The sequence below is a fragment of the Vicugna pacos genome, chromosome 5, assembly GCF_048564905.1.
Source record: "Vicugna pacos chromosome 5, VicPac4, whole genome shotgun sequence".
Classification (NCBI taxonomy): domain Eukaryota; kingdom Metazoa; phylum Chordata; class Mammalia; order Artiodactyla; family Camelidae; genus Vicugna; species Vicugna pacos.
In genome coordinates, this window is record NC_132991.1 from 42,390,919 (window position 1) to 42,411,335 (window position 20,417).

The 20,417-nt window shown below is 35.9% G+C and overlaps 1 protein-coding gene across 2 annotated transcripts; it reads right to left on the minus strand.

Moving 5' to 3' along the window:
• Window positions 1–3,747: 3,747 nt before the first annotated feature.
• Window positions 3,748–19,527, minus strand: SPC25 (SPC25 component of NDC80 kinetochore complex). 2 transcript variants are annotated; one of them, XM_072961106.1, is made up of 8 exons: window positions 19,401–19,527; window positions 18,413–18,565; window positions 18,252–18,317; window positions 10,448–10,594; window positions 9,326–9,430; window positions 6,461–6,559; window positions 5,679–5,852; window positions 4,533–4,690 (listed from the first exon to the last, which is right to left on the minus strand). In XM_072961106.1, exons 2-7 carry the CDS (start codon window positions 18,549–18,551, stop codon window positions 5,692–5,694), a joined length of 717 nt encoding a protein of 238 aa, XP_072817207.1. In that variant the 5' UTR covers window positions 18,552–18,565; window positions 19,401–19,527; the 3' UTR covers window positions 4,533–4,690; window positions 5,679–5,691. The 2 variants fall into 2 exon arrangements, with proteins under 2 accessions (XP_006201168.2, XP_072817207.1); XM_006201106.4 differs by lacking the exon at window positions 5,679–5,852 and having other exon boundaries at window positions 3,748–4,690.
• Between the last annotated feature and the right edge of the window lie 890 nt (window positions 19,528–20,417).

Sequence of the window (20,417 nt, forward strand, 5' to 3'; positions counted from 1 at the left end):
TGCATATGATTGAGCCCAAGAAATACATTTGGCTCACAAGCAAAAGTATGGGCAATTGTCAAAGTTATCAGTATACAGGCCTGGTATGGCACCTTGGGTCAGCTGTCTACTGCAGATGTCATCTTCTCATGCTGGTCTGGCAGTGCTGGTCTTAGTCAAAGTCAAGTGTCAAAACAGGAGTTTCAGTTCATTCAGGAGAGGTCTGACACGGTCCCTTCCAACGTGGCTGCGAGTTCTTTATCTGATGTCTTTTCCAGTATGAACAATCTCCTGGTGCAAATCTGATCATCATCCAAAGTTAGATTACTGTGATAAACTTCAGAAACAAACTTAAGAGTGTCCTTTTAATAACTAAACTTTACGAAGAGCTACCTGGGAAGTCTTAGCCAGTAAATACAGACCTCAATGAACAAAACTAGAATGCTCACTAAAACAATCTTTTCTAAAAACTATTGTCATTTCTACCAAATATCTGGTTAATTCACCATATGGACTTTTAAACTGGCTGTGCTGGAATGTCTCACAAAGAATCTGATTAAACTTTAAAAGGCAGGAAAGCCATACCAAGGGCATGGGAAAACTGCTGGGAACCTAAGAGTTTCTAAATTCTGGAAGGATCAGGTAAAGAGAAAAGATGTTTCCATTTTATTTACAGAGGTGTAATTTGAAGGTTTCCTTATATCTAGAAAGCATGGATTAAAAAAACCAGTAATATTTCAGAGAAAACCCCCAAATTATAACCATACTTGTAAATTCGCTCAGTCCTATGTGACTAATCTGTGATCTTAATCTTCTGTTAGCAGTTTTATGACACTATCAGGTTTTCTACTAGGATTCTTTAATTTCTTACCCAGTTCAGTGGTATGACCCGAAAGTTATCAGAAATCTTGAACTTGTCAAAATAGTCCTTTTCATGAATCTTCTTGAAACTGAAGCATTTTTGCAAAAGCATCAGAGTACAACAATAATTGTCTAAGAATAACAGAAGACTTAGAAAGATTGAAGACTTTTTTATTACAATGCAACTGAAAAGAAACTTGGTTATTGCTGTGACATACACTAAAATTATGACTGATATCACTTACCAGGACATACCAGAATTTTAGGAATTCCAGATATTTTCTAGAATGTTTGTATTAGTAACATTTACCGATATGATATAATCTAAGGAGTTTTTATCATCACTTATTTGACAGTGCTTCCCATGTAATTTAATAAATGTAACTAGTTTAATATTCCTTTCTCAAAGATGGAGAGAAAACAAGTACTGTGAGATGTTCCAGGGATGCTTTGGAAAACCTCAAAGTTAACTAGAGGTCAAATGAACTTCATTTAGAATTTGATCTTTGAGAAGTTTGTCAAAAATATCAAAGTTTTAAAACATTTGGTCAAGTATAATCACAGGACACTGTGAAATAAGACCCATTCATTTAACCAAGTTGACAACAAAAGATCTCAATGGCAAAAACATCACTTAAACAAAAAAACTCCCAATCTATTACCAAAAGTAGTTCAATATTTTAAGAAAACTTTGAGGGGAAGGGGATAGCTCAGTGGTACAGCACGGGCTTAGCATGCATAAGGTCCTGGGTTCAATCCCTAGCACCTCCATTAAATCAATCTAATTACTTCTCCTCTAACAGAAAACAAAACAAAAAATTAAAAAAAAAAAAAAAGGAAACTTTGTTCTCTTAGAGAAAGAATCAAATTCTGGTTTTGTACCACTTTACCTTAAAATTCATTTTCTTAATATAAGTTCAATCTTATCTTAGCCAACCTTGACCATGCACAAAACTCTCTCAGTATTCCTTTTCTATAAACCTTCCACAACTTTGTTTCCATACTAATCTGTCCCTCACTTTCTTTTCCATGCAGAAACAACCAGCTCGAGGACAAAACCACCTTTTTTCCTTTAACAAAATGCATTTTCATTCCTCATGCTTTCTTTGCTGAAAACACATGTTCTACTTTCCCTGCATACTGAGATGTTTCCCTTATCATTCTTAACCTTAAAATCTTAATCTCTAGTGAAAACCAAGAAGAAAATAATTGTAAACTGTCCTGCCAGTATTACCTGATTGACAAACTGATGTTTTAGTCTTCCCCTTCTAAGAAAGCAAAGGTAGGTAAACTTACTAGATCTGCCTAGCAATTAATGTCCCAGTGTTTTATCCTATTTGAAGTGACCCAGAGAGTGAATGAAATCTCATTTTAACTTGGTTTAGTTTCATGTTACCAAAATCTGGAGTTACTATCCTTAAGGCAGACATTCCCAAAACACAGTTATTCCTAAAGAGTTTACCTAAAAGGTCTTCTCATTTACCTCTATTTTATTTACTTACAAGTTTTGTCATATCGTTATTTTTCTTGCTGACAAACTTTGTAACAAAATTAATGTCTCTGATTTCTAGTAAACCTAGTTACAATAAAAGTATTAAATTTAATATTGATGACTCTAAAGACATACTTGTATTAATCAAACCAACAAGCTTAAGCTAACTTTTAATACCAGATATTAATTCAATACTAAATATCTCCCAGATCATGTGAACCCAAATTCATTCTGGCCAGATTCTTTTCTATTTCTGAGTATTTATATAAGTATTTATATAAGCACTTAATTTCCTATAAGCCAATTAAATAGAGCTATTTTACAAGTTAATTTTCGCAATACCACATATCTACAACACTACACACAACCTGCTAATCTAATTTTAGAAAAGAGAAAAACACTTACCACTGTTGTTTCCAGTAGACCCTGCAGGCACAGAAGACTGCCAGCTTTGACTGTGTGCTCAAAATTCAGTTTTGGAGTCAAAAGAACCCCAACTTGGCCACTTCAGGGCCCTATTTCCTTTAGTTCCCAATTAAGTAATTGCAAGCATACATAAACCCAGCTGGTATTCCCATAGGCAGCTGTTTGCATGGGAGCTGCTTGGCCTTTGAGGCACAATTTCCTGGTATTAATTTCATAGCCTAATTCAGATATGTGATCTGAACAACTTTCTGAAGACAATGTGGCGGATCGCACTTGTGCTGTTTCTGAGTCCAGCTCCCAAAAAGTTACCCTCAGGTCAGTTCAACTTCTTTTACGTGACTCAGTTTCTACCTGTGACAGCCTAAAACTGTCATGGGTGCTCGGAGGACTAGGTGACCAGCCTCTGTCGCAACTCCCAGATAAGTAGTACTTACTTAACTGTTGAGGCAGGGTTCCCTATGGGACTGCTGCAGGTCACGAAGATTGATCCTCTGACACATCCATGAGGTCCTCAGTTGCCTGAGGACGCCATGCAGCCGGATGGAGGAAAATGTCTCTTTATTCTTTGGAGCTGAATAATTCAGTGTCTCATTCACTAGCAAAAGTTTTCTTCAGGTTATATACCAACTCATTTTTTCAATTTAAGACAAATTTAACAAAAACCCAGCCACCTATGTTTCCCTGAGCCCCTCACCCAGATCCCCTAGGTCCTGCCTAGGAAATGTACCAGTGCCCCTTAAGACTCCAAGACTTAAGTGAAAACCAGCTCAAAGAAAATTTTTAGGATCATTACCCAAACAATGAGATCCAAATATCAACAGAACTCACTGGAACACCTGAGGAATACTGAGAAGCCAATGGGGCTCAATGGGCCCATGCCGGTACCAAGCACTGGTTCTAGGTAGACTCCAGGTGTCCTCTGGCACGTGGCTCTGATATTCTGCCAACTATGCCAAGAATATGTCAACAACAAAATTAATCACTTGATCTAAGAAAGAAGTGGAAAATTTTATTCAAGCCATATTTGAGGATTATAACCCAGGAAAAGCATTTCAAAAAGCTCTGAGAACTATTCCACCAGTTAGGAATCAAGACACAGTTATATGGAATTTGACACAACATTGTAAAATGATTATAAATTAATAAAAAAGTTAAAAACAACAACAACAACAAAAGACACAGTTATATGACACAAAGGGCTGTACATCAAATGATGTATTATTGACAGTTTACATAATCCAGATCTAGGGGTCATTCTGGTAGGTCATGTAACTCCTTATAAGATCAAGAAGGAATGTGATCAAAAAAAAATGAATGTGATCTTTTAAGGAGCTGTCTTATTGATGCTAGGAGAATGCTGCTCTTTATAGTTGAGCAGGTATCCCTGCTGATGGGGGAGCTTTGATCGCTGCACCGTGCAGATACACAATGCACAGTAGGGGGAGAGAGGAGGTCAAAGGGTGGAGAATTGGTTTAAATTTTTCTTCTGTTGCCATAAAATATGAATTTTACTTCACACACCTGAGAATACTATCAACCTTCTTCTGATGTAAAGGTTTGTCGTTTATTTTAATTTTAGATCCCTCTTGGTTTAAGATAAAAATATTCTTTCCTTTATGATATTAGGATGACAGTATTTTGTGAAGTACATATTAAAAACTGCAAACCCTAGGTTGGGCCCAGACTTCTCATTTTTTAATATTACCAGTCCATGACCTTCAAAAACTTGACCTGATACAAGATAAGGATAACAAAAACTTGCCTTGATACACAATAGGGGTAACATTTTTTATATACTATTTATACATTAATTATAAACCATAGCAGTAAAAGCTTTCCGAACATTGGCAAGAAAAGCTGAAAAATTATTGGTCTTCCTTACATTTTCCTGAAATTCTTCTAGGCACTCAAGATGAGGAGCACTATCTGACACTAGAAGGAAAAAAAGAAGAAAATTTGAGTTTCTTTTTTTTAATAGAAGATAAATATTTCTAACTTAGATGCTCTCATCTGATTGAAATTATTTAGATTCCATTTTATTGAAATGCTTTCAGCATAGAATGATAGATACACTTGATTTTCATATCCTATCTTTTGGACCTTTCCTTTATTTAATCTCTAAATATTAAAATATTAAGTACTACAATCTTGCTTTAAATTTAAACAGATGGTAATCAAGGAACTGAAGAGCTTAGTGATACAGAACAGAATGCTTTTCCCTATCATCTTCCTCATATATTTTAACTATTTAAACTATTTTAAGATTTTTTTTTTAAACTGTTAAGTCAGTTTTCTCTTCAAAACTGTGGCCTCATTGCTAATTTCTAGACACTGGATGAAAAAACAAAACATTTCCAATGGAAACCCTTAATAACATACAACTATGGAAAGAAATATCTGAAGTTTCATAAGTGAAATGGAGATCATCAGAACATGCGGCTGCTATTCCCGAAGTGGTATTTGCATGGCCCACTAATCAATGAGACTCAAAATCACAAACAACAATATGGCCCCAGTACGCAGCTGTACCAGCTGGTATATACTGGGAGCGAGTCTCTAGTGAAGGTGCTCAAAGGAAAGGAATGATCCAACTTTCTCTACCATAAATCTTGTCCTTTGTCCAAGGAGAAGAATTTCAACCATATCAGATTTCCAGATCTTTTGCAGAGACTGCTTAGGAAACAAGGCCCATGACCAAAGCAGGGAAGAACAGCAAAGAGCTCTTGTTTCAAAATTTATACTGTAGATTCTATTTTAATACATTATCAAATACTATGACACTATATAGCAATAGAGGCTATTCAATCTGGAGGAAATTGAGAAGCTAGGTAAGAGGTTTTTGGGTTTGCCTTTTAAAATTTAGTATTCACTATTAGATTAGAAGATATTTACCTAAAGAGAAAAAAAGAAACATCTGTACCTGAATTAGATTCCTAAAACATAAGTTCCATTAGAATAGGAATTGAGTCACTAGGGCACATTAGGGAGCCAATGCGGCAGTTCAGCTGAGTGTCTTTGTCTGCTATAAATGCTTCAAGATGAGAACACAGGTATAAAGAGCTAAGAACCATTTTTCTGAATTCCAGTAAGGTTACTTTAAAGGAAGAATTAGAATGATAAAAAAGAGAGAAATAAATTTTCATTCTCTTCTTGTTCACACTATTACCAAACATATATTCCCCGTATACCAATGACCTTCTGGCCAGTAGCAGAATCAGTAACTAAGCTAACTTACCAACATGTGGGATTTTCAGGATAGGATAAATTTTTTAAATTTATTTTTGGGCAAATAAATTACCACATTCTGATTTTACACTTGATTTTAAAATCATCTACTTGGATAACTTACAATATTCACATTTGGGCAGTCATATCCTTTATAGCTTTAGCTCTGTTTTAAGTTCTCTAAGAGGGTAATTCATCTTGCATTTGAAATACAGTGAACTTCAGTTTTTTAGATTTTTTAGCCACTGTGGCACTGTGCCATCCCAAAGACAAGTTACTTATTAAGACTCCTGGATCATATCTATAAATCAAAACTACACTCAAAGCCTTTAGAAGACTACATCCCAAGAAGCAAGACTGGAAAAGAAAGCAATAGCTTGTGGAATGTTACTTGCCCTCATGTTACTTTATATTCTAAGTCAAGTAACATTTTGAGACGCTAGTCTTAAGCACCAATTAAGAGATGGAAGTACATACCTTCATAGTCCCTTGCTTCGTTTAGGCACAGGGAAAACATAAATGGGCTCTCAGGATGTTTAGGGTCAATATTAGTGAATATAAACTGCAATTTATCACCTGAAAAAAAGAGATTAAATTATTTAGTATGAGAATTATTTTATTGTGCCAAAGCTCTTAACGGAGATGAGCATTCTTACCACCACCTCTGAGCAATATCTACACTGCTAGGTACATACGGTCACTTACCCAACGTCTCCAAATGTGCAAATTACAAATTAGCTTCGAAACGCACTGTAGTTTAACTATCATCAAAAGTACAAGCAACAACAAGAAATAGATAAACTGGATTACATCAAAATTACACACTTTGTCCTCAAAAGGACACTCAAGAGAGTGAAAATACAACCCACAGAATGAAGGAATTACCTGCAAATCATAGATCTGATATGGGTTTAATATATAATATATATATTAAAAAAAATCTTAGCAAATGAACCACAAAAAGAAAAACCCAATTCAAAAATGGACAAAGGGATCTGAATAGACATTTCTCCAAAGAATATATACAAATGGCTAATAAGCACATGAAGAGATACTCAATATCACTAATCACTGGAAATATATAAACCAAAACTACAATGAGACAACATTTCACACCTACTAGGATGACAATAAACAAACAAACAAATAAGTAACAATGCTGGCAAAGATGTAGAGAAATTGGAACCCTTGTAAGTTGCTGGTGGGAATGTAAAATGGTGTAGCTCCTCTAGAAAATAGTTTGGCAGTTCCTCAAAAAGTTTAGGCAAAGGATTACAGTATGACCCAGCAATTCCAAGGTACATACTCAAAAGAACTGAAAATAGAGACTCAAATAGGTAACTGTAAGCAATGTTCACAGCAACATTATCACAGCAGCCAAAAGGTAATAGCCCAGTGTCCACTAACAGATGAATACATAAACAAATATGGTGTATATACAATGGAATATTATTCAGCCATAAAAAAGAATGATGTTCTGATACATGCTACAATATAGATGAACCTTGAAAACATTATGCTAAGTGAAATAAGCCAGACACAAAAGGACAAATACTGTAATTCCACTTATAAGAAATACCTAGATTAGGCAAGTTTGCAGATAAAGTAAATTAGAGTTTATTAGGGGCTAGGAGAAGAGAGGAATGGGAATTATTTAATGGGTACAGAGTTTCTGTCCGTAATGATGTAAAATTTTGGAAATAGACAGTGGTAATGGTTGCACAACATTGTGAATATAATTCATGCCACTGAATTGTACAATAAAACAGAGTTAAAATGGCAAATCCTGTTATATATATTTAACCACAATTTAAAAATTATATTGTCAAACAAATTTGACTTTTTCTGCAGTTATCTGGACTTAAAGCCTATTTTCAAAAAGACCTCCAAATACTCACTAAAGAGTAAATACCTGGTAGAAATTCAAAATGGCAGCCACAAAGTAGAAATTCACATGCATTTTAGTTTTACTCTACAGCATAAAAAATTCTTTTAATTATAGAAAGATATTTTCAGAAACTCTGGAAAAAAACTAGTCTTGCATTTCAATTCAGAATGAAATAACTGTCAGTACATGAGATTTTTAAAACTGTTAATAGTAATGAGAGATATGCATGCCAAAGAAGATTTCAGAAGATACTCAGTTAGGCAAAATGAAATTTAATGTCTTGTCTCTTCTTTTTAACATTATTTTCTGACTTTGAGGACTATGAGAAACTTCTACTTTAAATCTAGAAATAATTTTAAAGCTTTAAAACTGGTTTTGAAACAAAACTAAACACAAAAAAGCACCTCAGGATAAAGGTGACTATATACTTAGAGACCAATGGATCAAAAGTTCAGAGCTGGACCTTATGTTCTCCTCTAAGCAAAGGTTATTAGTATTTTGTATTAAAAACTCATTCTGATAGGAAAAAAACTCCAAAGCCAAGACTAACAGATATATGGATAAAGGGCCCAATCAATCTAAGAAAGAAATATAATTAGTAAACAGATAGGAAAAAAAAATCACATTTTCATTAATAATTAATGAAATGCATTTAAAAAATATTTTCAATTATATCCAGTCAACTGTCAAAAAAAAAAACTTTAAAAAACTATATTCTGGCATTCATACAATGAAATGGCTACTCTTTACATTGTAGACAGATTGCATAAAGGAGTTTACACAGCAGGCCTGAGAATGCTATTCCCAGAACCAGACAAAGGCCTGCTTGTAAGACTGGTCATTGGCTGCTGTGTCGGAGGTCCCCAAGACCATTACAGATTTGAAGATTCACTAGGACTCATGACTCATCATATGGTTGTACTCAGTGCTATGATTATTCATATGCTTTAACCCAATTAATTCATCTCTGGGAATTCCATGGAAATTATACCAAGAAAATGGAGACATCTATGTTCACTACAGTATTTCTAAAACTGAAAAATGCAAAATCCAAATGCTAACTTAGAAGCAGTATATAAAAACAACAACAGGTAAAAGACTGAATAAATAATGCTACACTTACGGAATGAATTATTACACCACCATTTTAAAATTGCTATTATGAAGGCTATAATAACTAGAGAAATACTAATCATACACTGCTAGTAAGAACAAAGAATAAAAATTATTTGCATGTTGGCAACCATGCCCAAAATACATTTATTAAAATACTAGATGATAAATAACCAAGGCATCAGTATATGTTAGGGTGATAAAAATTTTGTAAATTTTTTTCTACCATCTAAAAAGTTATTGATGTGATCATTTTAGTTGAAAATATTTTTAAAATTCTCTACTACTTAAAAAAAGACAGACTCTTCTCATCTTTGTTTTTCTTACATTAATGTACTTACCATAGATTTTTCGAATTTCTAGGCCAAGTCGATCTTTATACACATCTGCTGATTTCTGTAGCCTTTTCAACCTCTCTTCATTAGCTTTGTTAGCATTGGAAATAGCTATGTTTAAAAAACACAAACACTGAGTGTCAAATATTTTAAGTAACACTCAATGTTCATTTAATTAAAAAACTTAAAAACAACTATTAAAATGATGCAAGGCAAATGAATCTGCTTACATTTATTACAGTTTCTACCTCTACCAACTAGCAAAGCAGGCTTCTCTTCACTCAAGTTAGAAGGAAAAACTGCATGATACAATATGTACAGGTAGTGATGGAATAATTTTTGTTCTATTATGTAGTAGCATGAATAAATAGGCCAAGTTCCTACATGGCTAGCAGAGAAATAAAGACGTCTTGTATACTATTTTGCTTTTTCTGGTTAGCCAAAAATGTATAAATTGCTTTATTGGAAAAATATTCTATTCTTTTAAACATAACTACTTCTCATAGGAGGTCATCCTTATTTCACGCTGGTTTCGCATTTTTGTTTAAACTTAGCACAATATTCCCTAAGTAATACTTAGCAGATAAGAAAAATAATGCATACTTGCACACAAACTCTGTAAGAAAAAGCATTCACAAGACAAACTGCTATTTTGAAGAACATGAGAACTGCTTATTTCGTTTGTGGGCAAACAAAGCTCCTATCTAAAGGCAGGACCATTTTTTAAAAATATGGAAGTCTTAGACAAAGAAGCTTTGCATCATGAAGAGCATGTTTAATAGTTCCTGGCAGAGAATGTGTGATCAATAAATTTGTTGCATAAATTACACTATAGTTTCTCCCAGGCAAATCTTATTTAGTGAAATTGTCTGTCACTCTGCTTAATTAAACTCTCATATCAATTTCATTATTCTCTAGTTCCATTAGAAGTCAAAAGGACTTTTAAGCAAAACCCAAGAAAATAAAACCCACTTAGCAAACTTCACAGACACCTTGCAGAGGTGAGTGGCTGGCTCTGCCCCTTCATGTAATCTACTTTTGGCAATGAACTGGGGAGAAGGCAAGATGTGTATCACTATGAACTGTCACCACTTTGAAATTTAGATACATGCACCACTGGAAACTTACTTTCCTTCTTCCGAGCATATTCTTCCTTAAGATCCTGGATATTTGCAGTCAGTGCTTCCAATTCCTGCTTTTTGCCTTTTACTTCAGCAAACAACTTTAACAAATTATCTTTTTTTTCTTGAATGAGCTTATTTTGCCTGCAGATCTCTGTAAGAAGCAGAGTATTAGCTAGAATCTATATGCACTGCCCAGCAACACATATCTAAGATTAAAAAAGCACAAAATACTTTCATAAGATTAATAAAGAATGTTTTAATTGATAAGCATTTCCTAATGATTCAAAAACTGTAAAAGAACAAAATCCTAATCTACTCTTTCCTATTTGTCTTTGAAAATAAAAGAGGCAAAAATGCTTTTTAAAATGAGAATACTAAGTAAATTAAACCAAGAAATACAAGATCAGATCATTACATTTGCAGCTTTCCTGTTCAAACAAGCACATAAATAAAACCATCACCAAAGACAACGAAACTGTAGAAGATAGCTTTACAAATGCTTTGAAGAAATAGCTAATTTTAATGCTACATGAGTGATTCCAGAATATACCAGAAAGACAGAAGAGGCAGAGAGGGGGTAGGGAGTCAGGGAGGAAGGAAAGAAGAAATCTCATATACGCTGGCAACAAACACAACATTCAGGAACTATCTAGATGAAGAAATATGTAGGCTCTGTACGAAAAAAAAAAAAAGCAAAATTCGTCTGAGACATACATTTGACCTGGATATATAAAGAAACATTTTAAGCTTCTAAATATTATAAAGATGTCAGTATTTCCCAAATTCACTTCAGTATTTAATATAGCCCCAATAGAATTTGGAGAGAATAGAAAAGGACGTTCTAAAAAGTCACTATAAAATTTATCTGACGAATACATAGATAAGAATAGTTAAGAAAATATGTTAAGAAAAATAACCAGGAAAGGGACTTGCCCTATCAGAGTTAGCATCTGTGACTGTGACACTATTAATAGTGGTGTAGTAGTCAAACTGCCATACAGCTCCGTTAAATAAAGACAGTCCCAGACAAATGCCGGTATATTTAGGAAAGTAATATGATAAATGTCATAAATCAAGAGTAGATGGTTCCCTCAGTGCTAAAGCAATATGGAGGAACTCTCACCAGTCTGGGAATTGCAACTGTTATCACCAATGTGAAAGTGATGAAAGTCACTTGTAGAGAAACCCATTATAGAGACAGTTAGGTAGTCAGCTTCTCTTTCCCCATTCTCCCACCCCTCCCTAGGCCTGAAATCCCAGTCAGATCGGTTATCACACCATGAGAATGTGGACCCATTTTGCTTCATACAGAAAGAAAGGAAAAGCATGCCAGGCACTTACTTACATTATATTACTTAACCCTATGAGCAGGTAGATCTATTTCTGGCTTATAGAAGGCAAAACCAAAGCATAGCATATGTAAATTGCTCAAGACCAAAGAATTTGTAAGTGGTAGAGACTGATTTAAATCTAAATTTGAGTCTATGGCCATCATTAAAAAGTCCACAAATGATAAATGCTGGAGAGGATGTGGAGAAGAGGGAACCTTCCTACAGTGTTGGTGGAAATGTAGTTTGGTGCAGCCACTATGGAAAACAATATGGAGGTTACTCAGAAAACTAAAAATAGACTTAACTGTATGATCCAGCAATCCCTTTCCTGGGCATATATCCAGAGGGAACTCTAATTCAAAAAGATACATGCACCTCTGTTCATAATAACACAATTTACAATAGCCAAGACATGGAAATGACCCAAACGTCAATTGACAGATGATTGGATACAGAAGTTGTCATCTATATATACAATGGAATACTACTCAGCCATAAAAAAGAATGAAATAATGATATTTGCAGTAACATGGATGTAACTGGGATTGTTATACTAAGTGAAGTAAGCTAGAAAGAGAAAGACAAATATTATATGATATCACTTACATGTGGAATCTAAAAAAATGACACAAATGAACTTATTTAGTTTACAAAATAGAAGCAGACTCATAGACATAGAAAACAAACTTATGGTTACCAGGGTGGAAAGATGGAGGGATAAATTGGGAGTTTGGGATTTGCAGATTCTAACTACTATATATAAAATAGATAAACAACGTGGTCCTACTGTATAACACAGATAATTAATATTCAATACCTTGTAATAGCCTATAATGAAAAAAAATATGAAGAGAAATATATATAACTGAATCACTATGCTGTACATTAGAAATTAGCACAACATTGTAAACTGAACATACTTAAATTAAAAAAAGACTGATATCCTTTAAATATATTCCCTTTCCTTTTTGTCTGCTTGGTTAATAAAAATAGCATCTAAATAAAACTTTACCTTATCCCTGAAAGAAAAAAAAAAAAAAAAAAGAAAACAAACTCAAGGTTACCAGGGGGGAAAGGCAGTAGGAGGGAAAAACTGGGAGTTTGGGATTTACAGATACTAACTACTACATATAAAATAGATAAACAACAAGGTCCTACTGTATAGCACAGGGAATTATATTCAATATCTTGTAACAGCCTATAATGAAAAAGAATATGAAAAGGAATTATATATATGTATATGTATAACTGAATCACTATGTTGTACACCAGAAACTTAACACAACATTGTAAATCAACTGAGTGTCAATTTATAAATAAACAAACAAACCAAAAAAAAAAAAAAGAGTAGATGGTTCCCCAAACAGTGCTGAAATCTAAAATAAAATCCATTTATTAAATATTTAAATATAAAATGAAATTTTATGAAATCTAAAAGGCAGTATCTGTGAATATAAAATTAACTCTATGGGGAAATCTTTTTACTTAAAGGCAAAAAGAAATCAAAGAAAAAGGCAGACAAGCAAATAAATTCATATTTGATTCAAATAAGCATAAAACTCCACTATATGCTAAATACTTTGTTCTTATATTTATATAAATTTATTTAAGTTTCACAATAATATAATTATTATTCAGGTCTTTCTTTTTTAAAAGAAAAAAAAAAGATTCAGCACTTCAATTACTTGCCCACGGCTGTTCACTGGGATGCAATGAATAGTAAGACCTGGATTCAAACTCAGGTCTTAACTTCAAAGGCCACACTTTTGACCATTAAACTATTTTCCCCCAACAGGTTCCTCTTTTTTTTTTTTCTTTTTAATAAATGTGATTGAACCCAGAACCTCATGCATGCTCAGCACATGTTCTACCACTGAGCTACACCCTTTCCCACCAGGTTACTATTCTTAATCTAAAGAAGACACAAATATACATTCCTAAGGAAAAAACAAATAGAAGAATGAACAGAGGAAACATAAAATGCAGATGGTTAATAAATACAAAAGATAGTTTAAGCACGGTAATCACAGAAATGCAAATAAAGCAATAGCATACCAATTTTCATTTATTACAACACTACTTACAAAAATAATACCTAGTGCTGAGATGAATGCAAAATACTACAGTTCTTGTGGAAAATATTTTTGACTTTGCAAAACAAGTCTTAAGAATATTCATGTCCTTTGATCCAGTAATTTCATTTTTACAAAATTACCCTAAGAAAACAGTATGTGTGAAAGCATTTACATACAAAAAATTTTCAGTGTTATTTATGTTGAAAAACTGAAAACATCCTAAATGACTCATAAGTAAATTATTAATACAGTATATAATCAATAAGGTAGACTATATTTTCAAAGAATTTAGTAATGTGGGAAAATACTCCCATGGTGATAAAAGAAAAAAATGATACAAAGTTACATGATACCATGAACACAATTATCTTAAAAACCCTCCATAGCACATGAAAAGTTACTACAAAGCCATTTTAAGTGTGGATCTCAACATTACAGGGCTTTTTTTGTTTATTTTTCTGAATTTTCCAAGAATGTGGACATGATCACAATATATTAGGTATAATTTAAAATAAACATCTTATGAAAATTACAAGAAAAATGCTACCTTTTAAGGAAAATTAAGCCTAATTGTACTGCAAAAGAGATGCAGATTTAAAGTCAAAAGGTTTCAGTTCCTGTCTGGTTTCTCAGTTGTCACCCAAGGCCCTTAATCAAATTACATCTGTGGGGCCTCTTTTCCTCATTTGTATAATGAGGATATTATTGGCTGCCCCATTCTTTTACCCCATAGGGTTAGAGTATCCAGTAATAGTGTGAAAAGTTTTAAACTATTAAGTGATATGTAAATACTCTATGTGTGAGTGTTGTTATACTAACATTTGAAGAACCATGTTGATTTGTGCCAAATACAAAGGGAAGGGCCCTAGATATTGCATGACTGTTACTGTGTTTACAGTCAGCTGTCTTTTTTTTCCTCCAGGGTCCATAGTTCACTTTCACTGGTCACTAGGAATCCTCCCTCACACTTTCCCTTCCATGTGGCAAGGTGAGTGTGGCACACTGGAAAGAGCACTGACATTCTGGCTGTAATTCGCTATCTTCTACCTATAAAATGTATGATCTCAGGCAAGTTCCCCAACCTCAGTGAGCTTTTAACTTCTCCATCTGCAAAACAAATCTGTCTTGTACAGACTTCATGATTTAAGATGACTGAAGAGCCTAGCCCACGGGAGATACTTCTCACTTTCAGTATATGATCTTCCGCATCATAAATAGGAGGAACAGATGCTCTTATTTTAGGCTAATTTGCTCTCTGCAGCATCTTCCTAAAAGAGCAGCTGGCCAAGTTGCTTCTCAACAAGCATGTGGTAGTGAATGAGTTCTCTCACATCAGCACCCTCTCCTGCTAGAGGAACAGCAGCTCCTTCTCCAAGGCTCAGCCAGATTTCTCCCCCTCTGTCCTCCCAATTATCCTCCTCTTTTTTCCCAGCATTTACTTCCCCTCTGACTTCTTTCCTGCAATAAATGAACATATTCATTTGAGGGTGGACACCTTAAAAATGAAAGGAAAAGCTCACCCAAGTCACTCTGTCCCAGTGTAGCCACTCTCTTCCATTTAAGCTTCCTGAAAGCATTCCACACTCTGTCTTCATCTCCTGACTCCAGTGGGACCTCTGCCCACAACACTCCACTAAAACTGACTCTCACTTAAGGTCCATTTTCCTCCAAATGACTAAATTCCAAGAGAACCTTTCAGTTTTTACCTGTAAGACTTATCTGTCACAACCCACTGTCTTAGTTCTTCTCTCTTCTAGCTTCTGAGACTCTTGCTTCCTCCGCTCTCCAGTTGCTAATTCTGTCCTCCTGGTCCTTTCCATAGACCTCCCTCTCAAAGTATGGAGAAGAATGTAACCCTGTGAGTGTGAACAAGGCCTCTTGAGGCAATAGGATGATCTGGAGAAAAATCACAATCCCTCTGAGTCAATAATCTCCTCAGTAAAACGGGATTAATGACGACGATGATAACAATGACACCTACTTTGGAGAACTGTTAGGAGGGCTGAAAGAGATGTAGGTAAAGATGTCTGCACAATACCAGGCGACCATAAAAACCCTACAAATGCTAACTACTATTCTTGGTTGTCTTTCACTCTACACATTCTTCCACAGCTTCCACCCCAAAAATACACTGGAGAATCCCAAATCTCTATCTTCAGCAAAAGGCTCTTTTCCCATCTGGCCTCCAGATCAATACAACCATTGCTTCCAGACATCTCCACCTGCAAGGCCCACAGCATGGTAACCTCAGTGTATTCACTCAACACACTGAAAAGGAACCATCTACATCTCCCTCCCCCCCTGAAAACACACTCCTCTTTAAGTTCCTCACTTAGTAAATGCATCACCACTGGCCTGTAGTCCAGGCAGAAGAAAGAAATCCTAGCCCACGTCGTGTCCTCACAACCAGGTCATTAGTCATGAGCCTACCTCCTCACAGCTGTCACTGGTCCAAGCCATCCTGTTTGCCTGAACTACTGCATTAGCTTGTTCCTTAACTGGTGTTTTTCTGGCTCACCATCTCACTCCCGTTTATTGTCTGTGACACTCCCAGAGCACTCTGTCCAAAATAACAAACCCCGTATTATATTCCAGTATTATTTCCAGTATTTATTTCCCGTATTATTGAAATTCTGTAGCAACTTCTTAATTTCCTGAAGAACAAAGCCTAAACTCCTCTGCCCATCACACAACGTACTTCATCATCTGACCAGCCATTTCTCTGCCACTCGCCATCCACACTGCTTGAGCCATCCCAAAACTCTACAAGCTCTCAAGTTTCTACCACATCCCACATGCTCTTCCCTCTTCTAGAATATAATGCTGAATCTGATCAACTTCCCTATCCCTCCTCTGTGGGACCTTCTCCGAGGCAGTGTGACAGACTGCACATTCAGATCATGTTTCTGTTGATTACCAGCTGTCTGACCTTGAGCAACTTATGTAACCTCTCTGTGCCTAATTCCTCATCCATTAAGTAGGATTAAAAACAGTAAATATACCTCCTGAGATTGTTGTGATGATTCAGTGAGTCACTATACACAAAGAGCTCAGAGCAGGGCCTGACGCATAGTATACGCATATATATATAAGGGTTAGCTGTTAAATGTCCTACAATCCTCACTAGAAAAGTTATGTTCTCCAGATTCCATGCTCACTCAGCACCCAACCCATTATTATAGAAACTATTACAACTTAATGCAATTGTGGTTTTCCTGTCTATATCTCACACTAAATTGTGAGCAGTGTATAGATTACACCTTATGCGTTGTTGTCTCCTTGGTGCTTGGCAAACAGCAGTCAAATGTTGGATGAATTCATTAAACTTAGGTAAACTGCATTTCTGCTCCAGTATAAACTTACATTTTTAAAGAAAAATAGATAATGCTTTTAGATGTTACACTATTTAGAACACATCTTCACATTACAGATAATTTTTAAGAACACATTTTGAGACCCATAGTAGTGAAAATTTAGTTTCAAACTTAATTTTTCAGCCCTACAGATTCTACAAACCAACCGTGTTTAAAGGATCTAAACTCAGTCTCTCTCTTACATACACACGCACAAAAGTGCTTTTCCTTTCTGCTGCTGGTTACAGAGGGAAAAAGAAGCAATGAAAGGGCACAGAAGCTTCAGGACAGCTCAGAAAGCAAACATGGGTAGAAGTCTACCATAACAGCCTACCAGGTGTTCCAAATCAAACACCTTCAGTGGCAGATAATGAGTAAGGTAAATGGTCAAAGCAAAGCAAAACAGAAAAACCTGTGGCAAATTAAGAACACATGTCCCCTGTAAAGACACTCTGATTTAACAGTGTTCAAAACACGGTGCTGCTAAATTTAGAATCTCTGGTAGATTTTGGCCTGTGGCTGTAAGTTTGTGTGTAAGAATTCAATTAAAGCTGCCAGTCCACTCTGGACAATGTGCAGAGTGGCAGAAAAGAGAAGGCAAGGACAGTAGTAAAAATATGAAGGGAAAAACTGTCAAGAGTATTAATCCTACCCCCCAAAAAACCGAGAGAACTCCAGCTTTTCAAACCCCAATGTATGATTTCCAATGTGAAAACAAACTCGTTTTTAAAATACACGGGCATTTACACATCAGTATAGATGAATCTCACAAGTATAATGTTCAGTGAAAAAAGGGACAGAATATATACAAAATGATGCCATTTATATAACATGTATAACAACACTAAACTAAATACTGCTTAATTCTAGAAGGTGAGAGAAGACGGTATAACATGGGATGTTCTATTTATAAAGCTACAAGTACATAAATATTATTTTTATGTTATACATTGTACATATATATACATTATTTTACTTATATGAGGAATTTCATAAACATGTTAAAAAAGAAAAACCCCTGTGATCTGTTTCTACAGTTTGCCACATACGATTTTGATATTCCAGAAACATCTCGACCATTCGTTCTTCCTCCTTTAATTTCACAGACAGCTTTTCTGAAAGAGAAAGTGGAACTGAAGTTTCAATTCAGCTGAAATAACACTAAAAAACAAACAACAAAAACAGCATGTTACAAATGAACTTAAGGTACCTGCAAACGCTTTAATAGAGTCCTTGTAGGTATCTCTTAGTCCCACCATCTGACAGGAGGTGTCACTTATAGTGTTTTTGAATTTATTCCAAAATTCATTTATGCTTTTATCGAATAGTGCCAGTTCGTCCTCCACCATTTTGTAAGACAAGGCTACAAAACAAACAGGACATAGTATTTTTTAAGTTATTGAAATCGTATCAGCCACAGCTCCAATGAAGTATCTGTTGGCAGTTCGACCTTTGTTAGAAAATAATTTGCAACTTATTTTTAACTCTGGATATTCCAGGACAGATATAACTACCTAGACTTAACTATGGTCAAGGGGCAGCACGAATTCAGGCCACCCTTACCTCCTAGGAATTCATTAGTAGTGTAACTGCACAGAATACTTACAAGCTCTCTGACCCTGAGAAAATGATTCTGCCTCCGTTTTCTCGTAAGTAAAATTGGTGACTTCTAAGGCCCCTTCCAACTCAGACCTTTCCAATTCCAGCCTGGATTTGGAGGTCCCAGTTGGCGGGCCCCCTTTCATAGGATAAAACCCCAGGCATCTACCCTGCCTGTCCCTCCCCCACCCGCACGTCGGGAAAAGTAGCGGTAAAATGGAGACTGCAGGAGAGTTTAGTGGGTTTAGTGCAGGACCTATACAAGCGACCGGGACACTCCGGGCTTCACTATCCTCCTCTGTAAAAGGACGTCCTCTAAGACTCCAGGCCCACCAGTTCTCTGTAACGTTAAAACCTTCCCAATGACATAAAATCTTTCCAGAAGACAACTCTTCGGTGAAACGCAAAACCCTCAAGCCTAGCCGCTGCTCACTCCGCGAGGCCCAGACGCCCAAACAGCAACGAGACGCGCATTTCATAGCCTCCGTTCCCGAAAACGCGCATTCCGCCTCCAAACCCACTTTCCCCTAAAGCGACAGGAAGCTCCAGGAACCCAGTTCAATTCCCAACGCCGCCCCTCACCCCCGCCACTCACTTACCTTCTCGGGCAGGCCTGAGCCCGGCCCCCTGCCCCACACAAGACCTTAACCGACACCTGCCAACAGCCAGTCTCCTACGTCGGCTTCCACAGCCGCGCCAACTTCCCTATTTCAAACCTGGGGCGCCTTCCGCCTCCCGCCTTTGGATGCCAATTCGCCTTCTGATTGGCTAATAGCATAGGCTCTCCGTGGAGGGATTGGTTGAGCGAGTCCTCCGAATTCTCGCGGGAAAGTTGGAGTTCTGGGATTGGTAGTTCTTTCTGAGAGACGGTCAGACTCGGCTCGGCTTCGAAAAATAATAGTTTTTGGAGGACTAGCCCCACAGGCCATACATCCGTTTCAAAAAAAGGTTTCGGCAACAAATATAAATACTTTAATTGTATTCTGTTGCCAAGTATATGCCCTTTTCTTTGCTACTACCCGTAGCTTAAATAAAACTAATTAAAAACAAAAAAGCTAATAAAAATACCACTGTTTAATCTCATGATTTAATAACTCTTCACTGGGAAGTGGCTGAAATATTACTGTTTACTGGTTTATAATAATAATACTTCCAAAATTTCTTGATTCTCTGTTTTTGATCCTCTAAATTAAAACAGAAACATTCAAAGGCAGTAGTACCTGGTATTGGTAGTCCCAGTCATAATAGAAACTCAATGATCAAAACTTCTAATAGCCAAGATTCTGGCTACCTGCTGTCTCCGACTGACTGTATTGTGGACATAAGTGAAAAGAAGAGGAGAAAGTAGGAGGGAATTTAAGGTTTCTATACTGGATGTCTGAGAGAATGGCGATATTGCTGGCAGAATTTAAATTGTCTTCAGAATAGATCTGGTGTGTTGGGGCAGAGGTATTGTGGGGAGGCAGAAGCATGATAAGTTATAATTTCAGTATGTTGAGTTGGAGAGGATATTGTTGGGGATATTAACCAAATGTTTTGTAGGCAATTTACTTCTCCCATTAATTACACGGTGGCTAACTACTCCAACTCTGCAGTAAGACTGCCTGGGTTTGAAA

Bases quoted from the DNA above. Each gene is read 5' to 3' on its own strand.
- SPC25 (XM_072961106.1), bottom strand. From the start codon at position 18,551: ATGGTGGAGGACGAACTGGCACTATTCGATAAAAGCATAAATGAATTT. The intron at 18,318-18,412 runs GTACCTTAAGTT...TTTCTCTTTCAG, and splicing joins CTCTATTAAAGCGTTTGCAG to AAAAGCTGTCTGTGAAATTA. The intron at 5,853-6,460 runs GTATGTACTTCC...CTTCCTTTAAAG, and splicing joins CGAAGCAAGGGACTATGAAG to TAACCTTACTGGAATTCAGA.